At 36.9% G+C, this 24581-nt stretch overlaps 1 protein-coding gene across 3 annotated transcripts in view; it reads right to left on the reverse strand.

The window, feature by feature from the left end:
* Positions 1 to 3748: 3748 nt before the first annotated feature.
* LOC134662486 (roundabout homolog 2-like) overlaps positions 3749 to 24581 on the reverse strand; it is an 80263-nt gene continuing 59430 nt past the window's right edge. For 2 of the 3 annotated variants that reach the window (XM_063518722.1, XM_063518721.1), the window contains exons 2-11: positions 16919 to 17053; positions 10009 to 10338; positions 9767 to 9920; positions 8658 to 8788; positions 8259 to 8531; positions 6763 to 8079; positions 6342 to 6675; positions 6081 to 6256; positions 5111 to 5457; positions 3749 to 4902 (exon numbers count right to left, since the gene is read on the reverse strand). In XM_063518722.1, the coding sequence (XP_063374792.1) occupies positions 4318 to 4902; positions 5111 to 5457; positions 6081 to 6256; positions 6342 to 6675; positions 6763 to 8079; positions 8259 to 8531; positions 8658 to 8788; positions 9767 to 9920; positions 10009 to 10338; positions 16919 to 16973 (3702 nt within the window). In that variant the 5' untranslated portion in view covers positions 16974 to 17053 and the 3' untranslated portion in view covers positions 3749 to 4317. Of the gene's footprint in view, positions 4903 to 5110; positions 5458 to 6080; positions 6257 to 6341; positions 6676 to 6762; positions 8080 to 8258; positions 8532 to 8657; positions 8789 to 9766; positions 9921 to 10008; positions 10339 to 16918; positions 17071 to 24581 lie in introns of all 3 variants that reach the window. The other variant, XM_063518723.1, reaches the window with a different exon arrangement.

A 24581-nucleotide genomic window follows, 5' to 3' on the forward strand; every position in this document is an offset into this window, starting at 1 on the left:
TAGACCCAATAAATAATTAAACTCAAAATTGGACATACGTTAAAGATACTACCCAAGATTACATTTTAAGAAACATGCAAGACACGAATATTCTATCTAGGTATTTTAGTATTTGGGATATAGAGATAAAGCTTAATAATTCTGTATTTAAAACATCGCTCCCAATTCACACACTTTTTTTCCGAAAAAAAGTATTTTTGACATTGGCATTTATTACAATGGAAATAGCCCTGTAACGATTACACGCAATTCATAAAATAGGAACTGGAAATACAAATTGTATATAGGTATTCGTAAGTGTCCAAATTATACATTGTATTTTTTTACTAAAAAAAAGCAAGGTATCCTAGTTTTAATACGCACTAAAGAACCAATGGGCTACTAACTAGTGTCCGACCGAAACATGTTTTTTTGCCGAAACCGAAACCGAAACCGAATGTTCGGCTTTGGCTCTAGTTTCGGCCGAAACCGAAACCGAAACCGAAACTTTTGTAGACTTGTTAAAATCGTTGAAAAAATGTCATAAAACCGCTTTTACACACATATTATGGGGCTGTCAACACCCAAAGTCCTTGAAATTGATGTTACTTAAGCAGTTTTTTATGAAAATTACTAGAGTTAGGCCAAGATAATTCTGCAACGATTTTGATAAGTTGATAACACACGCAGTGCAAGTGTTATTTTAAACGTCAAAACTTCTATGAAATTATGACGTATAAATAAAATTTGCACTAGTTGCACTGCGTATGCTATTAAAATCATTGCAGAAATTTCTTGGTCTAACTCTATTCATTCACCAGTCAAACTAACATGTAGACACAGGGTCAACCAAAAACGCGAGCGCAGCGAGCGCGAAATTTTTTGTTAACAATATTGCAAGGCCGGGTACCGATCTTCACCTGGGCCGAAAAGTCCGAAGTGCCCCATTGAGGCGAACTTTCAAGTCAAAGCCGTGCTTAAGGCTTCAGGATAAGTAGTTGAGCACAGACTCCAACCAATGTCCATTGTATTCAAAAGCGAGACCGCAGGCCGAGCATGGCGCAGCGAGGCCAAAGGCTAAGCTGAAGTAGAGGACATGTGGAACACAAACCAATGGTAAATTGAGGTAAAAAGTGAGGCTACTTTTATTATTATTATCTTGCCCAGGGCCCAGTAACATGCGACAGTGCTATCTCATTCACTTATAGGTATTGACAGCCTCTTAAGACTGCGTCAACCGTCCAGTGGCGCCCTCATTAGTGAAATTGTGTTTTATAATAAACCAATTAATGTCTGTACCTAATATACATGAATCAGTATATGTAGGTATTAATATTGTTGTCCTACTTATTCCCCAACTTTTGGTCTTTGTCCGAAGTACCATTTCGTAAGTTTCGGCCCGGCCGAAAGGTTCGGCCGTTTTTTGGCCGAAACCGAAACTACAGCCGAAACATGATTTTTTGGCCGAAACTGGCCGAAACCGAAACCGAAACCGAACCTTCGGTCGGACACTACTACTAACACATATACATTTGGACTACCTATAATACGTTATTATTTTTTTGGTAACCTTCTTAAAAATAACGATCATTCTATTGCAGTTTTGACAATGAGGTAATTAGTGAAATACCATGAAATATTTCTAAAAATATTTCTTAAAAAAATACCCACAGAGAAAAGTAGGTACCTAACTTAAAAACATGCTCGACATCGGAGATAATATATAATCAAAACATATTTTTATATATTTCAAAACCGTCCGTTTTTTTGAAGAATGATCATTCACATAATTTACTAAATAAGAAGGCGGGCAAAATAATTTTATGTAGTGATTATAAGATAGGTACCTACGTACTTATTATCTGTCCGTTTTTACACGTAGTCCATTGGTTCTTTAATATGTTGTATCAAATTATATTTAGGTACACTTATGAATGGAGCAATAGTAACAGAAGAACATACAGATATCAAGTAAAAATTCTTGTATAGGCGATATTTTTATTTATACATATTTATTTACAAATTGAATACTAAAGGACGTTTTCACAATTAAGTGGAAATGTGTTAATTGTGCATTTGAATGAAAAAAGTTAATACAAAACTTGTTTTATTCCAGAACCATTTCGTTATTGTGAACACGTCCTTATTTATAACATGTTTAACAATTAGTTCAACTATAAGTAATACAAATGATATGCAAATATACTACTTGTGCTAAGTACAGTTCGCAACAAAAGTAAATACCATCGCTTGGTGTCTTTTGAGTCAGGGACTAAGGTATAAACTATAATAAAGACTCTGATAAAAAATGTATACTCGTAAAGAGCATTATATTTCACGAGAATCACACTTCTCCTGAAATATAATTCTTTTTTTTATAATTAATGGGCTTACTCATGGCCACAGACTAGCCGAGGCGAAGACGTGGCCTACGATAGAGCGAGCCTGCCCAGAAGGAGCCTGTTCACCCTTGATTTGAAGGTTGCCGGGTTATATGTACTCGGAAATATAGACGCCAGCAAGGAATTCCATTCCTTGGCAGTGCGCATAGGAAAAGAGGAAGCAAAGCGCTTCGTGCGAATTGGTGGAATATCTACCAAGTAAGGATGGAAACCGGCCGTGCGTCTAAAAGTCCGTTGGTAGAATGGGGACGGTGAAATAAGCTCATGTAGCTCTTGAGCACACTCCCCGAAGTGCAACCTGTAGTATACCGACAGACTGGCGACTTTGATTCAAAAGGATCAGGTTAATCAAATAACCCCATTTGGGTAAGTAGCTAGATTTATTTTGCAATAGCTCAGAGTAGATCATTATGTTTACCTTCGTTGCCTACTGTACCCTTATAAAATGGTTATACATAGGTAGGTAGTAATCATGAATATCACATTATTTACGTAGATTATCATCCTTACTTTTGTAAAAAGCTTTATTTGAATTTTATTTCACAACTCCAATGTTTCTTTAAGGTAATTTTATATTACAAAACTTTTTATGGCACAAGTTTTACAACTAATAGAGGTATTAAAATAAACTTGCTAAACTTACAGCATAATATTTTAAACCAATAAATATGTAATTTTAAAAAGGCTACAAATAAAATAAAATGTAGTGTTTGGAAATGTTTAGATACCTTTATGAAAGAAAATCTACATGTGTAACTATATTAGCGGACTGATCGTTAATAATATTATTTCCTACAATATATTATGTATCAACGTTACTTCAAGTTATTGCCAAGCGATAGATAGTTTTGTATTCTGGTTCTAAATTTAGTAATGCTTAAACTAATGATATCGTGGGTACAAATTCGTTTATTGATATTCAGACGGACATATCAATTCCGATAACACAATCCCTATAAAAGTTCAGTAGATCGATTACAATTGGCTCAGTCATTTTTAGCCTAAAAATGAGGTTAACTTCGGAATGAGATAGAATGAACCGAAATTCGTAATATTCGTATACACGTTCATTATGACGTTTTTAAAGTTGCCCTAAAAGTCACAGAATATCTCGTAGTACGTATGGCTGACCGCTGCGCATTCTGCGCCCTCTATGAAAAAAATGCGCAACATAACTTATCGCAATATTTTATGCTTTACAATGCTTGCCTAGATATTTAGAAACTTTTAGAATGCAGTAATGTAGGTGTATGTACGAGTTTTCAGTTTCTTATTTCTCATTCCGTGGTGGAAACCTTAATTTGACTGGGTTTAATATCCTAATGCCGTCAGTTGAAAACCAAAAACTTTTAGTAATACTTACTCATAGTGTCACTATTCTTAGAATCCTCGTATCTTGGTACGGAATGAGTACTCAGATTCGAGTCTGGTTTAAGTATTTGTTACTTAGTGAAAAGGGTTGATTCTCAACTGATGATGTAGGTCTAACGTGTTATCATCGAAGTAGGTATGTATATTAGATCTCTCCTCATGCTAACTAAACACACATAGTATACAATATTATATACATTATTTACAATTGTATTTATTATTTACAAACGACTAGGCGTAGTTTATAATTTATCAAATAACTACTTTAAATTAATATAAACTCTTGAAAACACACAGTATTCTGCGTCGTAAAATTAGGCTGTCGAAATATTTAGTAGGCCAATCTCGATAGTATACGTTCATAAGTTCTTAACACTATTCGCCTTAAAACATTCATGACACATTACCAAATCACTAAGGTACAAAACATTTCAAAATGCTCTTTAAACAGTCTGGACACCATTAGGAAGAATGCGATCTCTCTTAGTGGAATCACTACACTTAATTTAAGGTCGGTCTACACGTCCGTTTGGCACAAGTCGCCGAAAACCGGCAGGGCGTGATACTACCGGGTAACAGAGTCCGCCCGCGGGTGCGGAGGCAGAGGGGGGTGCGCTGGCGCAAGCGAGTTCTGCGAGACGCCGTTCGTCGAGGCTTGGCCGTGACGGAACGATGTCAGACGCGCCAGCGTCCTGGTACTCTCGTTGTCAAAATTAGGTCTCTCGTACTGATGCTGAGGTCTTTGTCTCTGTGACTGCATTGCTTGTAGCTCATCATAACCACCGTCTTCGGGATATGACTCGTCATCTGACTCATCTCCTCCAAATGCTCTGTAAGTAGTTTCAGTTTCTGAATTTTTCCTGGAGCTGACGTAGGTACGGCCGATGAGTGACTGTGTAACTTCAGACTTTTGGATTTTATCTCCCTTTCTTTCATCTAAGCTCTGATTGTAACGTAGTTGGGCTTTCTGCGTTTTATCCATTGATGGTAAATCGTAGAACTTCAATACGTTTGGATGACCTTGGAAGTATTTTTCGCTGTACACGTTTCTATTGTAATAACCGCCATTGCTGGCTGGATAAAGTTCTTCATCTGGAGCATATCGGTTATCGAATTTATCTATATTTTTGCCACCTGGCGGAAACCAGCCCTGCAAAAAATAAAACAATCATGACAATGTATCTTACACATTAACCTAGGTAGGTACATTAGGTATTATATGAATAAAACGGTATGCAGGAAAATAATAGAACTTAAAGTAGCGCTGACCTTCGCCCTACTGTTATGTATATTATTACGCGCTAATATTATTACTTAATCTTATCAAAAGTACTTTTTTTCATATTATAATGACTTACCAATGAACTGACACACTGCCTCGTATTGGCAACAAGCGTGACTGACGCGTACGCCGCTGGGGAAGTGGCCGTCTTGTTCGTGTTCCATTCATTGCCCATGATTTTAGATGACGTCACTTCTGCGTATTCAGGCAACTGCTGCGCAACTTTATCATATTCGGAATTCATCTTTTGATTATTCTGTTTGGGTTGAGTACCCGACATACATAATCCTGGCTGATTCTCCATCCAAAGCAGTGACTCTGTTTTTGTTACAGTGTTCTTATTATAGCAACTGGTGAGCGGGTGAGACAAGGAAACTGCGGCTTTTATGTTCATTTGTGTTACTAAGCTCGTTCCGTTTGAATCTAGAATTAGACAAACAAAATTAGCCTTCGTTTATATTCAACTAACCACATAACTTAATTACATTTTCCTCCGTAAATCGAAAGTAAATCATCTCCTTCATTGGAGGCTCCAAAAAACATAGGCATAACACAATACCAACAAAGCGAGGTAAATTGGCTTAGAGGTAACTGGGTGAGTCAACAAACGAATCGCCTCGAGAAAACAAAACAGAAAACATTTACATTTACTGGGTCTTTATTTCTCGGATTTGTATCATTCCTTTGTACCCAGAACGTGAATGCAAAGTGAAAGAGATCCAGTGCGCTCGCGAGAGGGCTCGTGCCACCTTTCAACTCGAAAGTAATCTAGCCCCTCCCTTCGCATGGCAAAGCCTCCATCAAACAAACGCTCGGCTCGCACCACCCTACGACACCCAAGGAATGTTTTTAATTTTGAAATTCTGATGCTGATTCCACGGAAAAAATGTAAGCGTTTTGAGTTAAGCTGAATAACTGTTTATTTTCCAGTTACCTTGTTGCCAGTCGGATATTATTCGACTGCGCGTCACTTGGGATAATTCAAAAGAGAATAATGTGAAGTAATCTTTACTTTGATGAGAATCGTATATCACTTTGATACGCACCGTATATATTTGGAAGAGCGGACGACTTTTTGGCGAAAATGTTATGCTTTCTGATGTAAATAATTCCGCCAATCACAATTACTTTGAACAGAACGATCGCTCCAATCAAAACGTAAAACCATGTTTCCATTACGAAGTCGCCGGCTACGATAGACACTTCTCCATTTACGGGATACCTGAAATAAAAATATCACGTCAAAGAACAATCAAGTTAAAACAAATACATTTGGAGACATTACGAGCGCTTTCCTGATTATTTACCTTGATAAAGGATCCAATCCAATAGAACGGGAATCGATATTCAAGTACACCTTTTGACTAAATGGGCCCATCCCCACAACGGTTTCAGCGGCAATTTGAACCGAATAACTGACTCCGGAAGTTAAGTTTGTCATTATGAGGCTCGTGGCTTGATGTACTGTCGTGTTTATGGCTACCATCGATTTGTTGGCGGGTAAGTCCAACCAATTCACCAAAACATTGTAACCAGTAATTAGCCCATTTTGTAAATGAGGTTCTGGGGGTGACCATTTCAAATGAACTGTCGTTGTATTGAAGATAAACATTTCAATATTCACTGGAGGACCCTCTGGCACTGAAAAAAAAAGTAATCTTATTGATAACGCACAATAATATAGATGCTTCATAGTAAATTATACCAATATTATGCTTTAATGCTTACCATCATCCAGCGTTTGAGCAATCCTAGAATTAGAAGGTTTTCCTTCGAATTTCTTATAAAATGGAATAAGGAAAAACTCGTATTTTGTATACTTCCTTAAAAAGGTTATTTCATACCCAGATACATCGTTTGAATGTAAGATAGTCTTCATTTGATATTCTGTTGTTGCATTGTCAAGAGGTCTGTAGTATATAAATAATCCCTCCAAATAATAGAAATTTAAAATTTCCCACATCAGCTTAATAGTTTTCGAGTCAATAGGCGTTGCTTCGATTAGTTCTACTATGTTATCAGTCATGATGTTATTTCTAAATCCGGTGTTATTGGAGAACACTCCGTTTTCCCACAGGGCATTGCCACTTTCGCCCACTATTACAGGATCGGAGACCGGGCTCGGTCCGGATAAGCCATGCGAGTTTTCCGCTCTCACTATAAACATATATGTAACGCCAGAAACCAAAGACATAGCTACATACTGTGTTTGTTGTATTTTCTTTGCCAACACTACCCAACCCCGAGAATTCCTAGGTGTGTTATTTCCGGAAAGTGTTTCTCTCGAAAACACTTCCACTTGGTATCCGAGTATGGATGACGATCCGATTTTGTTATTTTGATTCCAAGATATTGTGACAGTGTTTTCCGTTATGTTATGTATCTGCGGTTTAGTGGGTGGACCGGGTAGTGACGATACATCTGCCGCCCGAAAGAAATGTATATTTGGGTTTATTGGACTATCTACTAGCAAGACGCCGCTCCATACATATTTTCCGTGATGCGAGGAGGCGACGCAAGTGTACGTACCGCTGTCGCTTTTATCCAAATCTCTTAATATTAAAGTCCCGTCATTAGACACATTCCTTCTATGGTTTTGTATTAGCGCTTCCCCTCCGAAATACCAGGCTATGATTGGTTCAGGTGTGCCGACGGCTGTGCAGGGGAAAACTGCCATCGATTTTATAGGTAACGTTTGGTTAGAGGGCCCGTTTGTTATGATTGGAGGTGGGCGGTCATCGTCTGACGTAACTGTTAATTTTCCTCTGACAAACGAACTGCCGGCAAAATTCACCGCCGAGCAAACTATTGTGATACCGCTGTTGTTTTTGGTTGTTTCATTTACGGTCAATGTAGTGACGCCGTCAATAACCGGCGTGGCATGGTATTTGCCCTTCGACGTGCCGGGTAGTATTATTGTCCTGTTTCCCTCTAAACTCCAGAACATTGTCGGTTCAGGGCGTCCTGAGGCCGTACAGGTAAATGTAGCGGCTGCACTATTTTCTACTGTTACGGAGTTTGGCTTAAGCGATATTGTAGGTGGATCTAAAAAAGGAAAATAAATAATTAAAACTCTAACTTGTATCAAAATTTTAACAAGTAAGAACGGTAAACAGATTATTCAGAACATTATCTACATTCTGTTCTGAATAATAAAAGCTTATTACACAAGCAATTAAAACATTTCAAAGTCAACCTTTTGCTCAAAATAAATTATCACTCACCGTATACAGTCAAGTACCCTGTGGCGCTTACGGCGCCAACTGAATTCTCAGCCTCGCAACTGTACTCTCCTTCGTCTTCTAAAATAACGTTATCGAGCCTAAGGCTCCTGTCGTCTAGAACTTTGACGCGGCCGAGTGGCATGTTGCCTCCTCCGGCCGTCCTCCGCCACAGCACATCCGGGAGGGGGTCGCCACCCACTCGGCATTGGAACGTCACGCTGCCGCCGGTCTGCGCCACCACGTCCTCAGGGCCCGTTATTAAGTACGGCTTAACTGCACAGTGAGAAATGTCTCTTGAATTACATGACAAAAGAGCATAATCACGACTTCTAATTACTGGCTGGATTTGAGGTACAAATAGGGCTTTCACAGAGAGAGATTCGAGGAATTGTTACTCACTGTGGATTCGTAGCGTAGCAATAGCCGATTCCCTTGTCCCCGCTGGATTCCGAGCTATACATTGATATCTGCCAGCGTCAGTTTGCCGCGCGTCTTGTATAACTAAACTACCACCATCGACTAAATGCATTCTGGAATACAAGATATACAATTACACACACATGTAAAATAAAAAGGAAGATTTATTGTGAAAAATATTTGAATGGATTTTATTACTTAGACCGATTGCAATGAAACAAAGTCATTCAAATGTAGGGCGGAATAATTCAATGGGAAATTAACATTTAATAAGGGGTCCAGTGAGCCGGAACTATTCAGATTTTTACTTGATTGCTTGTTGAGCTCTTCAAATATCCCCTCTTTTATAACTTTGATGTACCCTCCCTACGACTGTTAATTATTTTTATGCTCCGCCATACGTAACGACATGCGCCCTCAAGATGTAACCCAACGCCATGACTTATAAAAATTCATAGACACCAAAGTGGAATAAATTGGCAATAAAACTTTTAAAGAAGATTCAATTTCAGCTTTTCTTCTACCCATATAGTTGAGGTTAGTGTGCAAATAAAGAACAAGCATAAATAAGTGAACTAGCCACATTATTTTATATAAAGTTTTATCTACACTTTATATAAAATAACGATGGCTGTAATTTAACAAAACAACGCATTATAAATAGTTTGTGTTTAGGCTTCAAACACATTTTCAACAAAGAAAATGCGTTTGTTAAGCTCTTAGAATAAAAGTGTAAGTACCTAATCAAATTTATATGACGCCGAGTATCTCATATCAAAGGAGTATCTATGCTCATTCACAAGACTATCGCGTTGCTGCCAACCCACTCGCTCTGAGAGCTCTTAGTGACTACCCCTAAAATTCCCTCCTAATTTTGTTTTATCGAGCGAATACTGAACCCATTCTAGGAAAACTTTATTTACAGTTATCGTTAACTCTTTTTTCTTTTAGGTTCACCTCTTAGTCCAGCTAGTTTATTTTTCTGTTCATTAGTAAGTAGAGTTTTACTGGATTTACATTAAACTCAACTCGGTACGCGAAGTAAAAAGTTCTCTTTCTTGTGGTGTGAAGTTAAAGAAAGCATTAATTACCTGGAATCGCCATCAAAATGCAGGGCCTGGCCGTTTTTCTTCCAGTAAATAGTAGGTTCGGGCGATCCTCGCGGCGGCGAACATTCCAATATTACAGTTTCACCTTGCGCAGTTTGTGTTGACACTGGCTCTAGTCTAAAGTCCTCACGTAGCACTGGAACACATGATGCAATTAAATTAAATCGACTCGTAAGATAAAAAAAAAACGGATATACATGTAGGTCACTAAACATATAAATTACCTGCTACATGTAAGGTTGCATTTCTACTCCTAGCTGTTCCGTATGAATTCGTTGCTTCACACCAATAAACCCCTGCATCTGAGTGGGCTCTACCGTGTGTCGCTCTTAAGAAGAACAGACCACCTGCAGGCAGCAGACTACGGTGGGTGTCGGAGACTACTAGCACGCCTCCTTTGTACCATTTTATGTTAGGCGGAGGTGAGCCTCCAGCACGGCAGTTGAGAGTGACCGGCTGGTGACGAGCCACCGTGACGTCCAAAGGCTGTTCGATGATGTACGGTGCTTCTCCGCTGCTCCCATAGTCGTCACTTAGCCCACCATTTACTGGATCTGTTGACAAAACAATCCCTATTTATTTAATTTTCTCCATTATGCAATACTTCCGTGTAAACACTCATAGTTCGAGTACTTCGCTCAGTTAGCGTGCCAGGATTCAACGGCTAATGAAAGGCGACGGTAGGTCTCGCGCGGACCCACCCACTGCAATTTCCTACACACGAGCTTTATTTTAAATTTACCTAACAAAAGACCTTTCTAGGCAACGGTTTATTTTAATAATAGGTTGAGTATGTCATTTGCAGCTACTCTAAAGCGGGACACAATAATAATGAGCTATAAAAACATGCCAGCCAAACCATGGCCTTCCCCTAAGGATGCTGGGTTTCGAACCCTCCACTATTTTACTGTGTTTACAACGAAACGCGCAGATGTTAGTTTTTGACACTCGAATTGATGTATGTCTATTGTTGTACTTCGGCATTATTATAGTGAACGTAAAAATCGATCAGCCAAAAAAATTCGATACGGTGTCCGATTTTGGCAGAATGAATCTCTGGGAGCGGGCGGTGACTCGATTCCAGAGACAAGGCTGTTTTCTGAACAAAATCAATGGGGATTACTCTTTTGTACGAAGTAATTGTGTTTATTTATTCACGTGTCCCAACATTATGGATGCGGTACGATACAAGGGCTAATCTATAATTGAATCTCTAATGCTGAATTCGATTTGCTATCCTTCAATTTTTGAACAAAAATCCCATATTTTATTGGCTGTTGGTGTTGTATTGTCCCCTGCTATATTCTTAATAAGCCGTTACGTAACTTCTATTATTAGTAAAGAAAAAGTACATACGTTAGTTTAGGTAAGTACGTACGAATACGAATACATTATAGGTACTTATATTATGTTACATTAAGTTACGTGTGTAGGTATAATTTACGCAGATTGTGCTTATGTAAACCGACTGTTCCCTTATTGCTAGTTTATTGTGGTACTTTAAATTAACAATAAATCAATATGAACATTATTTGGCGTTCTACATGACATAAAAGCTCTCCAAGGGGCCTCTACGTATTGGATCTATATCCCCACGCAAGCCTATCAAAAGACCGGGATTATAGGCCCGTGAAATCTAAGGAGATACAAATAATAATCAATATGAATACTCAGCAGGATTATGATGAAAAAATATTCATTTTACCTATATTCTCATGACACGTTAACGCACTAAATGAAACCCACGCTCAAAGTACTTTAGTTTTCGGTGCAAGCGATTTTCGTTGAGAAATGCTCAACCGTGGCTGCACCCGATAGTACGTTCCTATGAAAAGCAAGCTCAAAGTATGTTTCGTTTTACGGGAACGGATTATTTGCATCTACTAACCTCGTACCTTTAATTAAATGAAGGCAGCAATGCCTGAAGCAGTAAAAGAGCTGCAGTTTTCATACAAATATTGGAACCGCTACAGGCTGCCATTTATGCGCTCCGCTGAAAACGTGCTGCAGCTGTTCATCTCGAATGACCCCGTTTTTTATGTCCCTGAATTCTAGGCCACCTATTTTCAATACAGGATATTACTTTTACATGGTACGTGAATCCATGTAATGTACAGTTGTATAGTATTAATCTGTTTGTAGTTCGACTTCATATTATCAGATACTAGAAAAAAGAATCGCCAATATCAAACGAAAAAGTTATGCCTTTATAAATTTAAAATGGACTAAATGAATCAAATCACAAAATGACCATCGCGCATGGCAGTCTGTAATAAATTAACTGTCAAACTCATAAAGTTCCCCGACAGGACCAAGTCTATAAATAGATAAGTATCAGACGAATAAAAATATGATTTCGCAGATTGCGAAGAGCATAAAATATTGTTTATGTCGATCTCAATATGTTGGTTTATCGCGCATAAAACTATGAAGCTTTATGGCTTAGTTGTGTTTGAGCCATTTATACGAGATATTCTTTTGGACTGGATATAGTCCGTCCCGAGTCTAACAAGTTTGGTAATTCTTTTAATTTCTATAAAAATAACTAAGTTCGCGTTGGTCCACGGATAGTGGAAACCTTCGTTCGTAATTTTTACGATACTAACTAAGCCACGCTTATACAAACCGTAAACAAAAAAGGTCCTTTCTTTTTGCCACTTGATATTATATTGTGAAGGGAAATTTTATGAAATTTACAATTACAAAATACTTGAGCATTTATTAAGTTTTCTATTACCCAGAAAACCTGGGTAACCTGGGTTTTAATATACCCAGTGTAAAGTAATAATAAAACCGCCTACAAGAATAGCTAAATAACAGCCGTAGATTAATGAATCCAAGTCTGAGTTGACAACAGTGCCGTCGCTCGTGGGCATAACTTTTCGATTCGCACGCAAGTAGTTACGCTCTATTGTTCAAAATCTTTATAAAAAAAGACTGAGAGGGTGCTGCGTCCCCTTGCTAATTTATACTACTGGCACATGTTGACACGCGTCGCCAAGAAAAAATAAATAAAAAATAGTTTACAGACATGGGTTTCGCATTTAAAGTCGTCGGCCACGCGCTCTAATGCTGTAAGTCCGTTTGAACTCTGTCGTTGTATATTTTTTGTTGGTTTGAAATTGATAGCCCTCAGAAGTCCGTGAACCATAAACTTTTAGACGAACATTTGATTGCTCTTAGTTCACACTAGTATATGGGTATATAGTGTTGATAAGTCGCGAGTCCTTTGGAGTGGAAAAAGAGTGAGTTGAAAATTCCGTTTGATTTTACTTAGAATCTATCGCGACGCGGCAGTTTAATCTCTGTCAGCATCGTTAAAATATAATAAAGATGAATATATTGTAAATTTCTTTGATCTATAAACCATTTATTTCCATGGCCTGTTTCAGAATTAGCGTAATCGCGTTGGCATGTTTATTAAATTAATAATATACAAACTATAATTTCTCGCTTCTGCGAACGAGTCCAACGTCTATTCCAAAATAAAATAAGCACCACCGCATGTGATAAGATCATTAGCGTTCAAGTTTTATGTCACCCTAAGTAACTTGATAACCTTTTCAATCGCAAATATCTAATTCTAATCACATTGATTGACTCCCTTGGGGGGCAATCATGATTTTTCAAATTACGAGGCGAGCACGTGTTAAATTTTGAGACCCCTTTGCAACGTGACGCCGATGACGTTATTACGCGAATGCCAGCCAGTTGCGACATTCTTGTCTAATTGGCCGAAGCCCTCATTTTAAAAGAAAAATGTTTTTTTGCCTACTCAAGAATACCAACAAATATTTCACCGCTAGAAACTGCAAACAACGTGAACATCGCAAACGGGAACACACCTAGGAACAAACGGGCAATGAAATGTCACGGTTAATGAAATACCACTTACAATTTTACGGTGCAAAAAACGAGAAGACTCCGTCGCACATGTGCTAAGAGATACTGTTCTCGACGGATGGCGGGATTAGCTCTAATGTAAAATTCGTGAGCTACAATGTTTGTCTTGTAAGGCGTCCGCCTAATGTAGTAGGGACAAATTGTTGACGTAGTGTCATCTTTCATAGGGCTAGCCCGGCCTACCTGCGAATGGAAGCAGACATTGAAATGAACGATTCGGTTGTTGAAATATCACCTTTAAAATATTGTCATAAAATTCAAATTGAATTGAAGGCGCCTTGACTTCCTTGGGATATTAGTTAGTAACAATTATTTCTGGTAGAATTTAAGGAGTGTCGAGAAGCGTGCCAATGGCAGTTACGGTGTATCTGAATTTTGTATTTGCTGTTGCAACCATATTGATATATAACAGTTGAAATAGCATACAAAAGACACACAGAGAAATTGTATATTTTAATTAATTAGCCTAATGAGTAGATAATTACATTCCGTGCGTTTCTTAATATACCATCTACGCTGATTTTGATGTTATTATACAACTCTGACTATTTGGATATTACAATGCATGTAAAAAGCGGCCAAGTGCGAGTCGGACTCGCCCATGAAGGGTTCCGTATTTAGGCGATTTATGACGTATAAAAAAAAACTACTTACTAGATCTCGTTCAAACCAATTTTCGGTGGAAGTTTACATGGTAATGTACATCATATATTTTTTTTAGTTTTATCATTCTCTTATTTTAGAAGTTACAGGGGGGGGACACAAATTTTACCACTTTGGAAGTGTCTCTCGCGCAAACTATTCAGTTTAGAAAAAAATGATATTAGAAACCTCAATATCATTTTTGAAGACCTATCCATAGATACCCCACACGTATGGGTTTGATGAAAAAAAATTTTTTGAGTTTCAGTTCGAAGTATGGGGAACCCCAAAAATTTATTGTTTTTTTTCTATTTTTGTGTGAAAATCTTAATGCGGTTCACAGAATACATCTACTTACCAAGTTTCAACAGTATAGTTCTTATAGTTTCGGAGAAAAGTGGCTGTGACATACGGACGGACAGACAGACGGACAGACGGACAGACAGACAGACAGACATGACGAATCTATAAGGGTTCCGTTTTTTGCCATTTGGCTACGGAACCCTAAAAAACTAAGGCTTTCAGTAGGTATATTCGACTATAAAACATACTAAATATGTGATGCGGAATTTTATGTATTGTTTATTTCGCTGATACATGAAGTCGATAGGTACAGCAACGCAAGAGGCCGGTTGTAGGAACCATTTTTATTAATCAGACGTATCGGCAAACAGGAAGACGGTCCGCTGAATAAATAAAAGGTATAGTTAGCAAACTGAAAGCTATCTGATCGTTGCTGCTTTATGATCGTCAACACAAAAAAAGGTTTTTGGCGATCGGCCCATGCGATAAGTTTACTTTAGCGCAGCTTCTGACATCTATGTTTAGGATCAACAAGGGATTGCGATTGAAATCTACCGCGGTATTCGGAAAACAAGATCCGTTCTAGACTAGAGAACGATACGATATGTACTAGATACGTTGTAGTTTACATTTCAACTAGTTCTCTTTTGCTGCTCAATTCGGGCAAAAATGTCACTTTTACGTTAAAATATCGTAATAATATCTTGTGGAAATCGTTCAAGAGTATCTTCAGAATCGCGGAAATGTCAAATTTGACAGGCTACATCTTAAAATTATCGTTATCGTATCTTGGTGATGTCTAATAGATGTCTAGTTCAAAATCCGAATCGGGCCGCTAATCGCTTTGCGCTATGCGGTACCTTGGTCAATGAAACTGAGAACGTACCGTCATTCGAACTTCTGAAATCTGCTCTTGTTTTCATACTGATTTGATTGACAGTACACACATGAGCTCATCCGTACTTTAATAACGTTGGTGCGACCGAATACCTAGCCTAATTCGTACTGTCCTTATTTTAAAAGTGAAACTACATTTTTTACTTCAAAAATAACCATGTTTATGAACATCATAAAGGACTTTTATTAAGCGTCACACGTGCGTAAATATCCATAAGTGTCACAGTTTTGTTTATCTGCTACGTTTTGAGATATAAACCATTTTTCAATTCCCGATACAATGACGTGCACTATGGACTGCCGTTTGTAAGCCCGGAGCGCGACTGTTTATTTTTATTATTCGTTTTTTCACCGCATTTTACGCAGCATCCATCACGCATTAGTCACAAAAGATAGGCGTCGTTTAACATTAGCTTAACTTCTTTACGCTTTGATAGCCGCCCGGGGCGCTGGCTGTTTTTTATACCGCCCATTGATACACAGACTAAAATAATTCAATCACGGCGACATCATTTACTGGGGGATGGAGTGTATCCAGACATCAGTTTTTAGTGAACTTTTTGGTGTTGATTGTGAAATGTGTTCTATGGGCAGATGCGGGACCGTTTATGCATGTGTGTTTTGTTATCCTAATGAGGTTTGTCACTTAGTTACGCTTTCAATTCTATCTGTCCCCGGAGGGCCGTTATTTGGCGTTTAATTTGTGAAAGATAATTTTAAATGGTCGGTGTTTTATCTAGTACTTATACGCACCAAGTAAAAGTAACTGATGCTACCTATGTAATTAATTCTACATTCCTATATCGACGCTAAAAGCAAAACAAGAATACACCTGTTGAAATTGTGTTAATAGACGCCTTATAGTCACATAGTAATATCATCTCATCTGTACTGTACCGAAACTATAACGGTTTCCTTTTTCTTTCATATTTATTCGCTATGGAACCCTAACTTAACTTACACTACTTTGTGTACTAATAAAATTACAAAACCATACTGCACTTTATTTTACTGCTTTATTTAAATCCTTGCTAAACGATTCCATCCCATTAAACAATATGGCCACTTTGACGGAGTTATTCCTGGCTTAGCCGGTGGCACAAATCTAAGATGATACGGCGAGGCACTAAATATCAAATAGGTGTAGGGGAATGCGCCCCCAGAGGGTGCTCGCTATTAGCGCTGGTTGAACCCTGTCTCCGCTGCATATTTGTTACTCTTCAGAACTTTATTTGTAAATAACGGTAATTGTATTTAATTATTGTGTACTTACAAATTAGCTAAAAAAACAAAAATAGCTAATATTGACCCTTGTTAACAATTTTGCCCATAATATATATCTTATTCCACTGAACTTATTATAGTATACCTATAGATAAACAATTTTACCTGTGTAAAAACAAAAGACGGCCAGCAGGGACGTCAGAACAGCCCGGGTGTTCATGTTGCTGTCTACTGCCACGTCTTCAGACAGACGTGAGGTGCTCTTGGAGGGCTCGCTTCATTCTCTTCTACTTCGCTCATCTGGAAAAAAAATATTCCTAAGATACAATATATACCAGGCCCTAAGTAAGATAGATTTGATCTTATGAAATTAAAAAGCATGTTTATATATATAGTACCTACCTACATAACTTCTATACTTTGTTAAGGGAAATGTTTGCCATAACCTTTTAGGGTCCTTTTAAGTGACTTGTTTAATTAAGTAACAACTTGTTTTATTATCATGGAGCAATCAATGATTACTAAATATGACATAGTAGACTCAATAAAAATGTTTACTTAATGTTACTGATAAAAAACCTCGGAATGGAATAGAAAGGATTCGGTTTTTTTTTATTTTATTGCTTAACTGTATCACACCAATACTGTCAGCGTTATTAAAACTAAACCAAGTAAAACGACATGCTTATATTACAGGGAAAAGACGAGAAGCATAATCACATTTCTTGCGGGAAGACAAATTCATCAAATTTATTGGTTTATGGCCCTCTAATTTAACGTAGTTTCCGGTTTACATTGAATTTCATAAAGCCCTCTTCCTTTATCCAATAATACATAGCGAAACTCGCAGACCCATCTTGGGGACGGAGAGTTTCCAAATTAACCTCTACCATTTGAATACGAAAGGGCGAGATGTTGACTGGAGACTTGTATTAGCTAAGACCTAAAATTAAGAACACAAAATTACAACATAGACACACAAAATCACGAACCCTTATTGAGCTTAATGTGCAATGTGGGACTAGATCGATTTACATAAATTTGTTTCGTTAATTATATATTTAAATAAAAACACCAAAATTCAAATGTCACAATTTTAGAACAAGTTTTTAATTAATTTCAAACTGTAAAACCAACTTTAACACGTACGTAGTTGTAAATGATAAAAAAACAACTAAAAACAAAAAAAATACTTTTTGGGATGTCTTTCATTAGATAACACAATAACAAACACATTATGACCGATGCTTAGATCTTGGATAAGAACTAACGTCCACGACTTAGGAGAATATATACAGTCTTTAGCCGTATTTGTTTTGTTTTCAGGAAGACATACGTCAGAATAACACATTTATAAAATGATATATCAAGTCTAAAACATACAATACGAACCTTACAATACGTACAATTGGTATGTTCTTAAAACAACAAAAACTAATAAGAAGGCATCCCAGAATACTTTTAACTTTAATAACTTAGCACATATAGAGATCCTTTCATATTTTAGTATTTTATTACCTACAGGAAAAATAATAATTCGAAATGACATGTTTGTAAAGTAATATTTAGATTAGAGTACTTTATTTCATGTATTTTTGTGATAATGAGAAGGTCTTGCAAATTATGCATGTATGAGTACGATGATTACAACACACCTGCATACTTAAATGTATCTATGGGCCCCATTCGGATTTTGAAATAGACATCTGTTAGATATCTTTTAGACATTACCAAGATACGATACCGATATGTATAAGATCTAACCTGTCAAATATGACATTTGCGCGATTATGGAGATACTCTTGAACGATTTCCACAAGATATGGCTTAGAGATCCAATTCACATCTAATAGATATCTAACTCTATCTAACGTAAAAGTGACATTGGTTGCCCGAATTGGGCTGCAAAAGAGAACTAGTTGAAATCTAAACTTTAACGTATTTATAATGGATCACGTACTAGACGTGTCGTCTCTTGTGAATATCTTGAAGTTCGAATAAGGTAAACTCATTCGTGGTAAGAGATTGCGCAGCATGCCTACTCATCTGTTTCCGAATACCGGACCTCCCTAATCAAATTATATAAACAAATAGAATAGCAGTCGACACTTCCCGAATTCGGAACGTTAATGTAAACAACTTCACCATATTTATTTGCGTTATTAAGGAGACCGTAAACATCTGTCACATTGAGATTTGAAACTCTTAAACTTGTCTCAGAGGCAACTCTCGGAAATGCATATAAGTTTATGCTTACGCATCCTCGACTTTATTGCACTGGCAAAAGGCAAACATGAAATTAAAATTTACGCGAACCCTTTTTGAACTTGTTATGTTATAAAATGGAAGTGCCCCACAAGTTCTCATTTATTATTATTTCCAACAAATCGTATAATTTTATATCCAAACTCTTGTTAATTTTACACAGTTAGTATGCGAGGAGTTTGTAATGGAAATTAATTGAGACCAATGGTTTAATATTTTATTAAAATGGTTCATAAAAAATGACAGTAACATCCTGTGCGTAGTTTCTGATTTTAGAAGGAAGCTCAAATAAAGATTGACGGCTCTTCAGTTCATCCAATAACAATTGATATACCTAATTGAAAACAAATACTCGAGTTAAATGAAAGGCGTAGGCGGGAGTTTTATTTTCGGTTTAATAATTTTAATCTTACTATCATTGACGACCGGTCTGGCCTAGTGGGTAGTGACCCTGCCTGCTAAGCCGATGGTCCTGGGTTCGAATCCCGGTAAGGGCATTTATTTGTGTGATGAACACTAATATTTGTTCCGGAGTCATGGATGTTTTCTATGTATATAAGTATGTATTTATCTATATAAGTATGTATATCGTCGCCTAGTACCCATAGTACAAGCTTTGCTTAGTTTGGGGCTAGGTTGATCTGTGTAAGATGTCCCCCAATATTTATTTATTATTTATTATTTTATTTATCATTACACGTTACGGCTTTTATAAATTAATGATTCATACTGGTTTTAATTACAGATTGTATAGATGAATCGAATAAGTTCTTGAATGAATGTACAATGTCACCTAAATGAAGTAGTCCATATTATATGAAGTTCGTTATCATTATAATCTTTCATGGATTCAAAACTAAGTCAATAATGAAACCAATCACTTTGACAATCTAAAGAATTAACTATTGAGATGCCACATAATCTTTAAAACTAGATCAGATAATAATATTGAAAGATCTTGATATAAATTATCCTTATTTATGATTTTTCCAGATGCCAAGTTTTATCACAATTCTCTGACATATGATTATATTTGGGCTACATAAAAAAAAGCAGGTTACAGACAAAACACAATAAACAAGCGGAAAAATGGTAACGGATGTCTGTGTTTTGTTGTAAAATGCAGTGTCGCAAAGGGAAATCGTTAAAAGATTATGGTTCATACGTAACTTGTGACAAAATATACTTAAATTTTCATACGTCGGATAAATTATGTACCTATAATTTTAGTTTTGTCCCATAGTAGTAGATATATCTGCTGTAGGTGCATCCTACTTAAAAGATAAGCAATCGTTTGTTTTCTTCTTTTATATTTTTGAATGAGTTACAAAATTTGTTTGTTCAAAAGTAACACCTACCAAATTAGTTTAACTAGTCAATATGACCCCGGTTCATTAAACATCGCGTCACAACGCGCAACGGTTTATATCCATTCGTTTTAACATGTAGGTAATTAGTGTTGCGGTATTCTGCTGCAGTACCCGATACACAAACAAAACAACATACTCGTAATGAGACTTGCAATCTCAGTTTAATTTCCACTAATAGCTCGTTTCTATTTTAGCTAATGCTAATGAATGTTTGAACTTATATCCAGATATCCATAAAGGGTAAATTAATCCTAAGTGAAAATTTATTGAATAATAACTTTCATTTAGCAATCACTGGGTAAATAAATTTACACGTGTACGCTCAACTCAACAAGACTGAATACTAAGTAGGTAGTTAAAGTATGATTGCCGTGTTGCGAATTTTCAATTGTAAGTAGGTACTATTTTATTTTACTGACAAGAATTATTCTTTGACAACAGACGTTGAAAGTCATTGAATGTAACCCATGAAAAAAGAAGAAATAACTCGTATGACGCACTCACAGTCAAGTGCCAAAAAAGATTCCCAAAATGTGAGAAAAAATACTTTAATACGATAAAATATTTACATGAAAAAATTACGAAGGAATACTTAGAATTTCAATGAACAATGTTTTAAAATTGATAGTTGGATTACCCGTACTGATGTTTTATTTGACTATATATAACGTACGCACATTATTGCAATATGTAAGCTGTTTCAGCGACACTATCTTAAGGTCAAATAGAATCCTGTCAGGCTTTATCTACTTTGTATGAAAATTTGTAACTTAACTTAACTTGCTTCCATTGCCACTGTAACTATAACTGCATGTTTACGAGAAGGTATTAGGTATATCAGATTCAGCTATCAGATTAAGACAATCGTTTACCGACCGTCATACTTGTGTTTAAAGTAGGTATACCTATTACCTATATTTTGTCAATGGGGTCATGCATCCGTTTTCAAGGATTATGAAATTTGCACTTAAATAAAAAAATGGTTTAATACGTTATTTACAACAGATATTTCTACTAATTAGAAACAGGTAGGTATATAAAGTAAAATATTTATTTTATTTTATACCAAAAACCGCTGTGAGTGTAACAACACCGGCGACTTCCCTTCCCACTTGTTGACTTCGTTGAAAGCTGATAATTGGACACTTAAGAGTTAAAGTAATGTTTGTTTACCAAGTACATACTAGACGTTCGCATAACTAACCTATCCAACTTGAGATGCAGTGTTTCTCACGCGCATGTGTTTCAAACAAACGGTTAACCAAAACAAACGCGGTTAAGTTTATAATTTATAGCCACTTGCACGATGACAGGGCGCCAGTTATACCAAAATTATTGTTAAGGATAAACAATGGTCGTACCTACACACTTATGTATCGTATCGAGTGCCCATACTTACTCGTAAAGCCGACTGTTGTTTAAAAAGGGATCCGTAATTTAGCCGAAGGCCGGCAAAAGTGGACCGAAGTTTTTCATTCGACACGGCCTTTATGCAACTAGTTAGGAACACGGAATATTGATAAAATATTTACAACGCAATGCATATAATATTTTAAGGAAATCCCTTTCTATTTATTTACAAAAGTATTTGACGGTGAATTCATATGCCCAACTAGCAATTTAGCAACGCTCGAACATAATAATGATGACTGTTGGCTTTTTGGTTTCGAGGCGCGGCTACAGATAAGTTTAGCAAACGCACTAAGCGTTAAGCTACAACATGTTTATTTTTCACATATTGCTACGTCAACATTCTTTATTATCGTTTGAAGATTGTGTACAGAACTGGTTAATATTATTTCTAGGCATGTTTAGTCTGTGACCTGTTTACCGCGAAGGAATTTAGGTGTTTTTATAGTAGTAACTGCTAATACTTGGAATTTACGTGGAAAGCTAAGCTTGTGATATGATGTAATGTTTACTGTCACCGGTTCCCAATGAGTTTTGTATAGTGGACTTGAATTACCTATAAAAATATTCACAAGAAAGCCTACGCGGTCCGTTAAACACACACGGTAGCTTTTTCAAGCGTGGGTGTTATTATAAAAATAAATGAAAACATGTTTTCTGAATAATGTTTGTTTTGACGGGGGGCTACCATATTTACGGCTCAGTCGAACCAAATGCCGAGTTAGACCCACACAAAGCGCGATTGATCGTTCGGATCTCGTAAAATATGAACGGCGCTCCACTTTCGAAATTGATTAATTGTGAGTCGCGACGTCAAAGATGCGAGTGTTTCGGTAATCTAATTTAAGAATCCACTCAAACGCTTATTTGTCGACAGTTTGTTTAGTTTTTAATTGCCGCTTTCATTAATCTTCGACGTTGATTTACGTACAAACCGATAGACTAATGGATAGGTAATTGAAATATGTAGGTAGTCGTATATTTTTTGTTTGATTGTATTCATTTGAAATTAGAATCTCACCAAAAACATTTTCATGTAAAATTGCCAAGACGAAACCATAAGGCTCGCATTGTCAAAAAGTTATCAGATCTCTTGTAGAGCCAAGCTTCTAAGTCTACAAGCCCTAACTTCACAAACTCTACACCTTAGTTAAAATATATGGCTTAGCCGTTTCGTTACTACAAGAACTATTGTATTATTAAATTAAATTAATAGTGAATAAAATTTTCACCTTACCGTAACGAAACGGCCAAGCCACATATTTTGACTAAGGTGTAGAGTTTGTGAAGTTAGGGCTTGTAGAGTTAGAAGCTTGGCTTGGCGCGCGTGAGCGGCGCGCTTAGTGCACGAATTGCAGCCGCCGCGAGCACTCGAGCCTGAGGAAGGAGCCCCGAAGGGCCCGAAACATGCCAATAGAGACTAAAAATTCAAGTGAGTGAAACCGTTGTCGTCTAAACAGTTTAAAATATGTCTCACGGAAGTTTTTTTTTTTGACAAACAAATTTTTTTATCACGAAAGTTTATATCGAGAGTGCAAGTTGAGAAAAGTTTTCAAAAATAATTGAAAAGCTCTCGGAAATTTCAGAAAGATTTCTAAAAAATTATGAAACAGAAACAATACAAAAATGTTAATAGTTTCCGAAATTATTCCATGTGGAAATTTCGCAATTTTGGAAGTTTTCCAATTTTACATCGGTAACATAGTGATACATCCAGACTAGTAACATACTTACGTATACGTATAATACACATGGAATAATTTTGGAAACTATTAACATATACATACTTACATCGGTTTGCGTGTAGTGTCGCTTTGTAGGAGTTTTCAAATTCAGATTTATTAAAATTATTCGTTTTAGCTTTTCAATGTTAATTTCGAACTGATTTTGCAATGACAAAATACGGAGATAAACGTGAAATTTGTATGAAAATATGACTATATTTGCATTTTACCTACACATTATTACTCAACCTCACACGCTTTCTTTTCAGAATACATCCGTCCAATCCCTCTTCCCACTATCAACATCAACAACGCCAAATACGAAGGAGCTCCTTTCATAATCGCCGGCTGGGGTCAAACAGAACACGGCCAAGCATCACCTATCAAACTACATGCACAAGTCCAACTGATCCCCCCAAACACCTGTAGAAAATACTTCCAGGTGTCAGGACTCTTGTTTCGGAGACTCCGGTGGCCCAATCATGGTCGAGCAGCAAGGGAACTTCCAGCTTGTTGGGGTTGTCAGCTTTGGGGATAGTAAGTGCGGGGGTTCCAAGCCTTCTGTGTACACTAATGTGTTCTCTTATTTGGATTGGATCCAGAATACTATGAGGAATTAGGTTCGACCACGTATGGACTCGTTTTGTTGACGAGTTGAGCATATCCTATTAGTAATCTATTATGTAACATTTTTAATAATAAATTATTTTTATTTTAATAATATTTATCATCGAAGCTTACTTAAAAAGCAATCTTATCTGTTATACTAGATCAGATCTGTGATTAAAAAGCATTTTGTCCACACCATTTTCCATAGACGCCGCCGCTCAAAAGACGCTCGTGTGGGGTGGCCCTAACTAAGGCCGTGCAAAAAATCGCATGCGATTTCTATAAGGTGAGTAACAGAAGGTAGTTTAAAAGATACCCTCAATATCACAAAACTATTAATCAGCTGGTGAAAAAGTTTTTTAACACATCAGAAACACAGACGGCATCCATTTTTTATGTACGCCATTATTTTAACTGAATAAGTATCAAGTAATGCTTTATGAACGGCAT

This window comes from Cydia amplana, chromosome 3 (assembly GCF_948474715.1).
Source record: "Cydia amplana chromosome 3, ilCydAmpl1.1, whole genome shotgun sequence".
Classification (NCBI taxonomy): Eukaryota; Metazoa; Arthropoda; class Insecta; order Lepidoptera; family Tortricidae; genus Cydia; species Cydia amplana.